The sequence below is a fragment of the Gopherus evgoodei genome, chromosome 7, assembly GCF_007399415.2.
Source record: "Gopherus evgoodei ecotype Sinaloan lineage chromosome 7, rGopEvg1_v1.p, whole genome shotgun sequence".
Lineage (NCBI taxonomy): Eukaryota > Metazoa > Chordata > Testudines > Testudinidae > Gopherus > Gopherus evgoodei.
In genome coordinates, this window is record NC_044328.1 from 55,550,140 (window position 1) to 55,563,483 (window position 13,344).

The 13,344-nt window shown below is 37.9% G+C and overlaps 1 protein-coding gene across 3 annotated transcripts in view; it reads left to right on the top strand.

The window, feature by feature from the left end:
* Window positions 1-13,344, top strand: part of OGDHL (oxoglutarate dehydrogenase like) — a 117,180-nt gene that overhangs the window by 25,854 nt on the left and 77,982 nt on the right. For all 3 annotated transcript variants that reach the window (XM_030570767.1, XM_030570768.1, XM_030570769.1), the window contains exon 3: window positions 4,525-4,716. In XM_030570767.1, coding sequence (XP_030426627.1) covers window positions 4,525-4,716 — 192 coding nt within the window. The remainder of the gene's footprint in view (window positions 1-4,524; window positions 4,717-13,344) is intronic.

Genomic DNA, 13,344 nt, shown 5'->3' on the forward strand with positions numbered 1-13,344 from the left:
CAGTTCAGGGCCATGTGTATACAGTGCAGAACTTTCAGTCACTCGGGCTCCCTGGAACAATACAGCAAAGCAACTGCATAGTAAATTGTTTGCAAATAGCTTTAAAATTAATGTAAATAAGAATGAAGAACATCAGAGACTCTAGAGCCAAGAGGCTCTTAAAACACCCGATCTAAACCACAAATAACATTTTGTCAGCTCTAGCCACTGAAATAATACCTGGTCCTAGAATTTCAGTGTTTCACAAATATTGAATATCACTAAATCCCAGTGAGGTGGGAAACAGTATTGCCATTTTACAGATGGGAATGTGCAGGCACAGAGGGATTGTGTGGGTTACCCAATTTGTGTCAGACCCAGGAATGGAACCCTTCTGACATATGGGCCTGGGACGCCATATATAGGGGGGGAACTTGGTTACTGTCGTGTGTGTACTTGCACCAGTGGAGGCCCCCTTCCTCTCTAAGAGTACCATGAAAAACGAAAAGCTGTATCTTGCATTTGGAGCCTCTTGGACCATTGTGGGTTGAGGCTAGCTTGGAATATGCTCTTTCAATGCATCCTGGGTGCCTTGTCCTATCCTCTTTCCTGTCAGCATAACCCATTTTTGGGACTGTACTGGCTGGGCCTCACTGTGCAGACTTTCTAGCTCTGGTTACTGCACCCTTGGTTACAAAGGATAATCAAATCCATTAGCTTTACAAGGGTTTAGAGAACATGTCTCCAACCTAGTCAGTATTGTTCTGACTTTCTGTAGGTGATGTGTTTTGAGCTCTGGTTCCACTAGGGAAAAATGAAGTATTTCTAACTTTTCAGGGTTTTTCTTTAAATAAAGATTAACAGTTGGCCTAGTGAGACTGCATTGCAATTAAATTCCACATCATGGCATTTACCTTCTACTGTATCTGAAAATACCATCTATTTGAAAGCAATCACAATTGTCCTTTTTGGTTTCCAGTAATGTTGTTACATCATCATCCTATTTCAGCAATGAGGACAAGTTGTGTGGTAGTTCTATATCTGACGAAGGGTTTAAAATGTGATGGCTAATGTCATATTTTGCTGTAAGGGTTCAATGCAGAAGGGTTTTTCTGATGGTGTTTTTTTTTTTTTTTAGCAGTCAGGTTCTAATTAGGCATTTGTTTAATTTAAATCCATTTTTGTTTTAAAATTTTAAAGAATAACAGGACAAAATAAAAATAAAAACGAAAAACAAAACACGAACAATCCTGCATCATCAGGGGTTGCCTAGTAAATCTGTTCCACCTCTGATTTCCATCACTGGATTGGAAAAAATTGTTAATAGAATCTTCCCCAGTTTGACTAGCTCAGGAGGGAAAGAGGGAAATATTAACAATTTTTTCCAATCCAGTGATGGAAATCAGAGGTGGAACAGATTTACTAGGCAACCCCTGATGATGCAGGATTGTTTGTGTGTTGTTTTTTGATTTTATTTTTATTTTGTCCTGTTATTCTGCTGTCCACTTCTGTCATCATCAAAGCATTTAATGATGTGTGGCAACATATATGTTTAGATTAGAAGAGCAACACTCTCCTCTGAAACGATACAGCTTGGGAATCCAGGTGGTGGTGAAAAAAGAAGAGGATTGTTGTCTTGTTTTTTTCCCTAATTAATTATATTACATTTAAGCCAGCATTTGTGTTGTACCTCAAGGAATTTGTATGTCTTGCCTGAGAAATAAATATAACACTAGAAAAGGGATTAGCTCCAGGCTTGTTAATTGTAGGGGGAGCTGAATATTATGATTTAATTCAAATGGTTGTGATTAATCTGGAGACATTTGAATAGGATTAGCTGATGCAAATAGATGAATCTTTTGTTTGTGACATTTTTGACTTTTAAAATGAGTATCCTTGTAAATTTTATGTGTCACAGCCACTTACATAACCTGGAAATCACAGCCCTGAAGTCTGGTTGACCATGTAATAGCTTGACATGCTGAAGAAAAGAGCCTGATCCTGATCTCATTCAGACAAAACTCTAAATGTAGTCGATAAGACATCTGATTGAGTGAACAGCTCAAGGATTGGGCCTGAAGAGAAGACTACTGGAGTATCCAAAAACCCTTACAATATAATTAAAGAAACCTGCCTGTTTTTATTAATCAAGGCTTTCAGATTTAAATCTTATAGAGCAATAATAGAACTCTCCTAGTTATATATCTAATGTTTGGCCATGGCTACACTAGAGAGTTGCAGCGCTGGTGAGGGGGTTACAGCGCTGCAACTTAGGATGTGGCCACACTTGCAAAGCACGGCCAGCGCTGCAACTCCCTGGTTGCAGCGCTGCCTGTACACCCGGTCGAGCCTCGGGTGTAGGGATTCCAGCGCTGGTGATCCAGCGCTGGTCAGCAAGTGTGGACGCCCACCAGCGCTTTTATTGACCTCCGGGATATAAGGAGGTATCCCAGAATTCCTGTCCACAACAAACCGGAAGAAAGGGAGAGCTCGGAGTTCAGCCAAACTGCTTATTTAAAAAACAAACACAGCTCCTGTTTGCTGAGCGAGCGGAGGCAGGCAGGGGAATTACTTTAGAATGTTCACAGCTGTTTGCTTGAAGAGAGAAACAGCACTCTCACACGGCAGAGGGGGAGGGGGAAGTCTGTGTTGAGCAGTTGCTTATCTGGTCTGACGGGTATTTAAAAGTACATAATTTGCATTTAGTGAATGAGAGAGCAGTGGGGGAAGGGAGTTAGAACTTTTAAAATGATTGAAGGTAGGCACTATGTGTCTTCCAGTCCTTAGAACTTGCAAGGCTGAGAACAGTGTCAACTCCAAAAATCCATTCTGTCTGTATCCTCCACGCTCCCTGTCACATTCCACCCCACCCCCCTCTTTTGAAAAGCACGTTGCAGCCACTTGAATGCTGGGATAGCTGCCCACAATGCACCACTCCCAACAGCGCTGCAAGTGCTGCAGATGTGGCCACACTGCGGCGCTGGTAGCTGTCGATGTGGCCACACTGCAGCGCTGGCCCTACACAGCTGTACGAACACAGCTGTAACTACCAGCGCTGCAAAACTGTAAGTGTAGACATGGCCTTTGCCTGCAATTACATCATAGGTAAATGGACTGGATGGATAATGTTATGCTTTTAGCAATTTTGCACTTTAGATTTCTCTAAAATAGCCAACCAACCCATCTTCCCCCTGCAAAAAAACCTTATTCTACTTGACTTTTTGAAATTCCCGTCTGACAGGTCATTATCTATACGGTTAGCAAGCTGGAATTTATTTTTCATTCTCCAGTGGCATAATGGACAGCTCTATAGCACGGCAGAATTAAAATCCCTAGAAATGAAACAGCAATAATAGTTTTACATTTAGCTGGTACCATGGAGTTGCCACAGAACATGAGGGTGGGAGGGGATACACGGCAGTGCATATGTAATCTTGTCTGAAATTGCAGCACAAAATGCATGTGGCAGCCAAAGATCTGTCAAAGAGATCTCACAAAACTGAATGATTGGAGCAACAAAATGGCAGATGAAATTCAGTGTTTGATAAATGCAAAGTAATGTATATTGCAAAACATAATGCCAACTCTACATACAAAATTATGGGGACTAAATTAGCAGTCACCACTCAGGAAAGAGATTTTGGAGTCATTGTGGATAGTTCTCTGGAAAACATGCGCTCGGTATGCAGCAGCAGTCAAAAAAGCTAATGATGTTAGGTCCTATTAGGAAAGGGATAATAAGACTATAAATATCATAATCCCACTGTATAAATCCCTGGTACACCCAAATGAATTCTGTGTGCAGTTCTTGTCACCTCATTTCAAAAAAGCTATATTAGAAATGGGAAAAGTACAGAGAGGGACAACAAAAATTATTAGTATGGAACAGCTTCCGTATGAGGAGAGATTAAAAAGTCCGGGACTTCTCAGTTTGGAAAAGAGACAACTAAGAGGCGATATGATAGAGGTCTGTAAAATCATTAATGGTGTGGAGAAAGTGAATAAGGAAGTGTTATTTACCCCTTCGCCTAACACAAGAGCCCTGGGGGGGGTCACCCAATGAAATTAATAGCAGATTTAAAACAAACTTCTTCACACAATACACAACCTGTAGAACTCAATGCTTGGGGATGTTGTGAAGGCCAAAAGTATAATTGGGTTAAAAAAAGAATTAGAAAAGTTCGTGGAGGATAGGTCCATCAATGGCTATTAGCCAAGATGGTCAGGAATGCAACTCCGTGCTCTGTGTGTCCCTAAACCTTTGACTGCCAGATGCTTTACTGGACAACGGGACATGGATCACTTCACAGTTGCCCTGTTCTGTTTATTCCCTCTGAAGCATCTGGCATTGGCCACTGTCAGAAAACAGGATACTGGGTAGATGGACCATTGATCTGACCTAGTGTGGCCATTCTTATGTTGCCACATTCACTGTCACGTGGAAAGTTAGTGCTTTGAATCATGGGTTTTATTTGTTCTAATAACGCAATTTTCTTCCTTCCTTCCCCTTTTCTGTTCATCCCTCTTCTCTGCAACTTTGTCCAGTCTTGGGATTTGTTTTTCCGAAATGCTAACGCTGGGGCTCCTCCTGGTCAAGCTTACCAGACACACTTACCAGATCTTTCGAAAAGCAGAGCGTTGTTTCAGAGTCATGGATTGGCAAAGACACCACCAGGTAAAGCTGAAAAACTGGTTGAGGACCACCTGGCTGTGCAATCATTGATCAGAGCATATCAAGTAAGTGTGCTATTGCTACTTAGTATTATATGGGGGAGGGAGTTTCCTTTTAAAAGCACTTTGCAAATATTAACTGATTGTTTTTTCCATCTGTTTTATGCCTAAATTGTAAACTCTTTGGTGCAGGTACTGTCTTTTTATACTGTGTATACAGTGTGTAGCTCGGGGACCCCATTATAGGCCTGACCCTCACTAAGTGGTACTGCAATACATATTGATCCTCATAACATTTTTAAGAGACTTATAACCTCTGTGTGTTCCAGTCTGGACAACTGGGATAAAGTTAAGTGACAGTACCGCAAAGGGTGTCCATATCAGAGCAGGTACAGTTGAATTCATCTTGGTTCTTTTATTTCACGCATCACTGTGGAACTAGAGCACCTCTAGGGTTTTTCCTCTTCACCAAAACAACTGATCCTCCGCTCCACCTGCTCATCTAACTCCATCCAGATGGAGAACTGAGTCAGAATAAAGAAAAGTTCTGAAATCCAGCTTTTTTGCTTGAGCAGATTTTTCCTGTGTAATAGGTGATAATACAATCCGTTGCATATTGTGCAGTAGCTTAAACAGTAGCTGAATTAATGTCTAATTTTTTTTTCATTAAGGTATGTGCAGTGAAGTGAAACTCTTCATTGTTCTCCACAATATGCTTTGCTTTATCTGAATCTGTTCTCAGTCAAGGGAAAGCTGCTGTGATCTATATCAGTTTTACCTTCTGAGTTCTCTTTCCCTGGAAAAAAGGAAGCAGTATACTTTGAATGAGTGAGCAAATTCAGCAAAATGTGAATCCCGATCACTGTAAATACGAAAGTTGACAAAAATAGTTTTGTGACTTGTTTAGGTTATTTCCCTTTCAGTTCATTCTATGGTGTCATTAGGTTGAGAAGTAGCATCCTTGTCCCAATGCTAAATATGTTCCAAAGTGTTAAATTAATGCATACTACAGTATGATAAATAGGTGCAAAGACCTATGTAAATAATCATGTCATAAAGTCACTTAAATAAAAGTAGTCTATGCAGAAAATACGGTCAGTTTCATACCAGCCTATTGTTCCTTCACTTATGTAAAATCTATAGCAAAATTTTGTTGAAGTAGCAGCAAGAATTACAGAATGTTTGGTTGCTTTGATGCTAAAAAAAGCAATTAGAAACAAAATACCCAGAGAACACAACTTTTCCTTTATTTGGGACTATATATTTCCTGACTTAATTGATGCAATAGAGGTGTCTTTGTGTATTTTAGGGATCTCCATGACAAAATAATGAAAGGATTATTTAAAAGCATTTTGGTGATTATAGATGTATCTAATCCTCTTTATAAATTGTGTTGAAGAGATGCTATCAATTGTAAATGCTCCTCTGTCAGATAATTAAATATAGTGGAGAAAGATCTAAAACTTTGATTTCTTGGACTTGCTAGTTTTGTGCTTTTTGTAGTAGACTGCTTTGTGGCCCTTCTATTGGGAAATTCAGTAAATGTACTGCTTCTTTCTAATACTGGATTCTAGATGCTGTGAAGGGGAGGACTTACTACAAAATCCTATTTGTAATTTTGTTAATCCTTTTCTTCTCGCTCCCCGCAAAAAAAACGCTAAAATATTTCCAAGTAAATTTCCTGATTTCTCTCATAAGATCAACTATAAGATTTCTTATCTCTCCACAAGGCATAATAAATCTAAAGCACATGCTTCTGATAATCTGTGCTTAAATTTATGCAAAAGCTGTATATGAATATTGAAGCAAATCTCCCATCTGTTACTATACATAGATGTTAACAGGGATGATATCTGTATTGATATATTTTTCTTATTATGCTGCTGCCACACTCTGAAACCAATGTTGGGAGAGGGAGAAAGTCTTGAATCTTTGTTGTGATCACCTCAAACTTCATCCTCCTTTTTCAGAGTCATATATCCTTCTGTTCTTTATTGGGGTTATGTTTACGTTTGAAGCCAAATCAGAGCTAGTGTTTATGTTCTGTAATTACGCTCAAAACTTATTAATTGTTTTCCACTATTTGTGTCTCAAATTTCAGGCAATCTCTCAAGAACAGTTAAGTAGATTTTTACCACCTTTGGCTGAAATCTTGCAAGAAACATTTCAAGAATTTCAGCCATATATGAACTGAAAAATAAGACTGTTCAAATTTTGGATCCAATGCAAAATTATTTGACCCTGAGTTTTGAATAGGAGCATTCCTGCCCCAGACAATTTGAAGGGGCTCATATGAGGCTTTTGTGTTTTGCCCTTCTGTATTAGTGTTGGGTATTAGTTCTCTACGGGTGACAAACAATTCCATTAAAATGATTGATTAAAATGCCTTACATTGTGATTAATTATAGAACCTTACTTAATATTTACTAAATTACAATGCTATCTTAACCATTAATTTTAATGTAATTCATGGAAATGCCTCATCACTTTTTCTTTCTTTCTTTCCCTGTAAATATAAATGGGTCTCTAAAATATGCTTTTGTACAGACTGTTCCTAGCATGACTTCCGGGAAACAATGTAGAGTTAGGGGACTTGCTGTATCTTGGACATTACCATCAGTTGCTTTCTGCTGCACCTCTTTACCACTCCCACTCCCCATCACCTATGAGGTATAAGTTAGTCATTTTGCCAAATTGAGGCAGGTAAAACCACTATGCCATTTATTCCTGATGTGTAAATTATATTACCACTCACGTCACTGCACAATTTACCCCAGAGACTACCACTGGAACCTGCATCTGTTACCCCAGGTTTAGTGTTTTGTCCTCACTGACACAGCAGATTCTAAACACAGGCTGAACTTTTGGTGTGATCTCAAGAAATCAGTTGGGTTCTTTACTTTTTAAAAAAAAGTATAAACACAATAATTAAATAAAATGTGCAAACAAACTGCTTCCATATCATCTTCTGTTTTATCTTATTAGTTCAAACAAAGGTTTTCAAGCTACGTTGGGTGGATTGTTCGAAGTAGCCTGTCCTAGTGGTCTGTAGAATGAAATATTTTCTTATGAAATGGTCTGCAAAACAGAACAGGTGGGGAAACCCCCTGATTTTGAAGGCATAGAGTCAATTAAGTTTAAATTGGTTTATTGGAATTGTTGGAATTTTCCTTAATAGATTGAGGAGGAAACCAATATTTGACAACATTAAAACACCTTTGAAAAGAATTCCCTTCTGTGCATTCACCCTTGTCCTAGTATGTAAAGTATTAACTCATTTCACAACACATTGTAAATTTGTATGCATTATTCTTCACATAGCATTCTCACAATTTTTTTCCTACTTCAATAATTTAGCTTATTTTTAGTATTAATATTAAAAACCAGGAACACTATCAGACTTGTGATTTACATGCATCCCTAAAAATAATGGTCTTCAAATTATTTTGCCAAGAGTGGCAAATATTATTCAAATGATAAATCTAAGTGTGGTGCAGAAGTACTACTTTTGACATTTACTGTCACTGAATGTAATAATTAAATATTTTTTAGCCAGATGGCTTTTTGTGAGACTTTTACTGTTATACCTCACGTGATTTATGTTATGTTATCTTGGAATAGTTATCTGTTACAGAGATTAATTAACAGAAGATATTGAAAGTGTTAATATCCATAGAAAATTATTTCCCTTTGCTTTTTATTATTTCCCTTTTTCCTGAGTTTGTGCAGTTGATGAGGATAAAACCTGGAAATGACAGAAAATAAAAATAATACCCAATGGAAATATATTGAGAGGCTCAATCTTGCAAGCTCTACCTACAGGGAATATTGCTTACTACCATGAGTTCAGATGAGATTACTTGCAGTAATAAGTATTAGGTTTCGGTCAGAAGTGTTTGCTGGATTGGGCCCTGAAGTTGAAATCCTGGTCTTAATCAGTGAATTTTATCACTTACTTTAGTGAGATCAGGATATTAGAGTATTACCCTACCATGTGAGAGACCAGCATGACTTTGTAGATGTCATCCTAGCCCAGAGGAGGATGGATATGCTCCATGGTGAAGGAGGGAAGGGAACACTGTTGAGCTGGGAAATTGCTGTATTCATCTAACTGATTCAGTTGAAAGCACTGGCATCTCCTTGCTTTCAGGAAGTCAGAATCAAAGGGCAGGGAGAGGGATAGCAGAAACTGAAATTTTCAGTTTGTGTCCAAACACTATCTCATGAAAACTGGGCACAAAAGGGCACATTTTTCTTTTTTGTCCCATTTTAGCTGATTGCAAGAGGATTTCTCTTAATTTGCTTTTAAATGGCTCTGGTGAGGACTAAAAATATTTTAAAACATCTTGTACATCTAAAAATGTACATTTTCGCCCTGTTTTATTAGTGGGAGTCCTAGTCAGTTGTGTTCCTGTTTAGAAAGGGTATAATGGACTTTCACCTTCTTGTTCAGTTTTCAGCAAAGCCTTTAAAAGTGGCAGTCTTGCTGCACTTCATGCATTCCTTGCTTGAAAGCCTTCTTTCACCTTTTAACTTAATCTAAAATACTACCAGAATAATAAGCAATTTAGTGTAACGTCATCCCTGCTGGATCATCAATAGCAGAGATTAAACCTGGGACCACTGTTCATAAAAGCATGAATCTTTACTGCCTGAGCTAAAAGACTTAGCTCTGTTAGCTCAAAGGCAGTAGCATATTCAAGAACTTCCCATGTGGTCCAGTGACTAGAGAGAGACTGCGTAAGCATAATTTACAATTAACTTTTAATACATTTATTGACTCCTGCATCACTGTCCTAGTGACAACTTCCCAGCACCATTACCTCTTGTCCAAAGCCTGGAGGTGGGTTAGTCAGTAGCCAGTTGTTAATGGCTCTCATTTCAGACTGTGTCTGCTGAATTTCCACACCATTCTTTTGGGCTACTTTTTTTTCCCCTGAGAAGCTCTATTGCATGCCATTGCCATAATTTTATGTGCATAGGGCAGAGTTCAGGAACTTTAATATCCAACTTATTTTGTAGCGAGGGCATTTGTGTATAATATATATATATATATATTAAACATGGATATAAATAGTATTAATGTAAATGTTGATGTAGGAGAACTCTGTGCTATTCCATGGAACTAGCCCTGGAGAGTGGGACTTCTCTTGAACGAGGAGGGGAAAATGTAGTCTGTAAACTTGATTCCTGGGTGACAGATGTAATCAGCTCTACAATATACCGAATTTCTGCTGAACCCATGGGCAAGAGTCCCAGGTTTGCTTGCAATAATTATGACTCTTTCACGTGGCAGTTTCCAGACTCTTGTGACTTGTCATATTTAATTTTTAAAATTAAACACAGCCTTGAAGCTCTCAGCCCTGATTAGTCCAACTGGTCATATAGGGATCAATTTGTCTTCCTTTTAGCTTCATTTATCATGGGCAATAATTAGAATTCTGGAATCAGAACATGTTTTTTCTATTATTTGACTCTCTCTTGGGAAAGATGCATGAATAGGGACGAAGATTTTTTAAAAAATATTTTCTCCCACACTGCTGCAACACTGAACCTGAATTCCCCTCCCCATTTGTATCTTGTAAACTAAATCAGTGTGAAGTAGCAATTGAAAAAAGAAAACGTATATGCTGTATCTAGCATTTTATATTGTAATATACAATGTTACTCTTTTGTGCTTTCAGTAAACCATGTGATCATCAAATAGACTTATGAATACTGAGCACTTTGTGTATGTATATATAGCTGCTGCAGAATGAAATGCTGAATTTTCCTTTCTGGAGTGTGTAGTTACCTCCACACTTCACATTTTTGAAAATGTGGCTGTATGCTAAAAAGATGTACATAAAATGGCACCGTTTTAATTGTCAGATTCTGCTTTTTTTTTTTCAGAATTATAGCTGTTACTGCTAGTGCCCCAAATGTGTTACTTTTACTACTTCTGTTAATGCTGCAGAACAAACACAGCTAAACGCCAATGGAGCTGAAGATTCTGTTCCATCTTGAGCATCAACAGAATTGTTTGCTCAGTTCTAATCAAATACGCTTGTGTAACCATTGTGAACAATGAGGTTGCACAGGTGTCAAGAGCATAATGTGATGTGTGGAACTTTTAATACTGGTGATAATGCATGACAACTCTGGCTTGATCAATGCCAAATTTACAAGACTGGCAATTGTAGAACCATGTGTTGTTTCTTTTCTTTGTAAACCAAGCACGTCATATGGAAAATAGATGCAAATACAAAACTCCATGATGGCATTTTAACAGAGTAACTTTTAAGAGTACAACTGCATTTTAAGAAATGTCCACAGTTGCTACCTCTTATACTAAAATTCTAGTTCAGCCCTTGTTATAGTTTTATTTTCACTGAAGTTTAGGACACTAGTATATTGAATTAAATTGTAGTCAAGTGACTCATAATTTATCCATTAATTTAAAAAATATAAGCTGTGTGTGGAAGTTTTATATTAGTACCTGAAAAGGGAAATGAAGAGTGACAAATTACTATTATAAAATATATACATAATTCCTTAAATTTGCCCAGAGCTTTATAGAACATAGATAAATTGTAATCTCTATCAGAAATTGCTGCTTATGTACAATTCAAAAATCAAACTGAAAGGTAGCAAGGTAGAGAGAACATAAGTTCTTTTGTCCCCAGTGTTGAGGTAAGTGTTCATAATAGAGATTATTGGGGCAGTACTCCTTATTTTCTGTTCATAGGGCACTACATTGTGAAATTTAACTTTAATGGGGTATGTGTCTCCAACTAAATATATACCCCAAATAAAAACCACAAAATAGAAGACCAAAAAAAAAAAAAGCCACCATAACTAAAGAATCCAGGGGAAAATGGTGGTTAAAGGCATATTTTAAAAATTAATAGTTTGGTCTTACTGAGGGCAATAAAAAGGAGCATAAACTCTGGCAAGTCAAGTGTAGAAGTACAATAAGGCAGGCTAAAAAAGAATCAGAAAAGCGACTAGCTAAGAATGCAAAAAACTAACAGCAAATTTTTTTTACATCAGAAGCAGAAAGCCTGACAGTCAGTGGGTCCACTGGACAATTGAGGTGCTGAAGGAGCACACAAGGAAGACAAGCCCATTGCAGAGAAACTAAATGAATTCTTTGCATTGGTCTTCACTGCAGAGGAGCTGGGTGAGATTCTCATACCCAAGCTATTCTTTTTAGGTGACAGATATGAGGAACTGCACTAGATTGAGATATCAGTAGAGGAGGTTTTGGAATAACTTGATAAAATAAACAATAAGAAGTCACTAGGACTAGATGGTATTCACCTAAGAGTTCTGAAGGAACTCAAATATGAAGTAGGTTACATACAACAGTTAGTAGTTCTGCTATCACTTAAATGAGCCTGAGTAACAGATGACTGGAGAGTAGCTAATGTAACACATGTTTTTAAAAACAGCTCTAGAGGCGATCCTGGCAATTACTTTTATTCTTTACTATAGTTTCAACCAGACACATAGGTGAACACGATGTGGTGGGGAAGAATCAACATGGCTTTGGTAAAAGGAAATTATGCCTCACCAATCTATTAGAATTTTTGAGGGTATCAACATGAGTGTGGACAAAGGTAATCCAGTTGATACAGTATACTTGGACTTTTAGAAAGCCTACAACAAGTCCCTCGCCAAAAACTCTTAAGCATAGTAAGCAGACCTGAGATAAGAGGAAAGGTCCTCTCATGGATCAGTAACTGGTTAAGAGATACGAAATAAAGGGTAGGAATAATTGCTCAGTTTTCACCGTGGAGAGACATAAGCAGCGGGGTCCCCAAAGGATTTGTACTGGAACCTGTACTGTTCAACATATTCATAAATGCTCTGGAAAAAAAGGTGAACAGCAAAGTGGCAAAATTTGCAGACAACACAAAATTACTCAAGACAGTTAAGTAAAAAACTGACTGCAAAAAGTTACAAAGGGGATCTCACTAGACTAGGTGACTATGCAACAAAATAGCAGATGAATTCAATGTTAAGTATAAAGTATTGCGCCTTCGAAAAATAATCCCAATTATACATAAAAAATGATGGAATCCAAATTAGCTATTATCACTCACAAAAGAAATATTAGTTATGGTGGATAGTTCCCTGAAAACATCCACTCAGTGTGCAGCAGCAATCAAAAATGCTAACCGAATGTAAGGAGCCCATTAGGAAAGAGATAATAAGACAGAAAATATCATAATTCTGCTATATGAATCCATGGTATGCCTGCTCCTTGAATACTGTATGCAGTTCTGGTCATCCCATCAAAAAAAAATATTAAATTGGAAAAGGTACAGAGGAGGGCAACAAAATGCTTAGGAGCATGGATCAGCTTCATACAAGGGGAAGGAAAAATACTGGGATTGTTCAGCTTAGAAAAAAAGATGACTAAGGAGGGATATGTTAGAGGTCTGTAAAATCTGAATGGTATGAAGAAAGTGAATAGGGAAGTGGTGTTTGCCCCTTCACAATAACACAAGAAGTAGGATCACCTGATGAAAATAATGGGCAGCAGGATCTAAAACAAATATAAGGAAGTACTTCCCACAATGCACAATCAACCTGTGGAACTCATTGCCATGTAATGTTATGAAGGCCAAAAGTATAAGTGGGTTCAAAAAAGAACTAGATAAGTTCATGGAGGATAGATCTATCAGTGGTTGTTAGCCAAGATGGTCA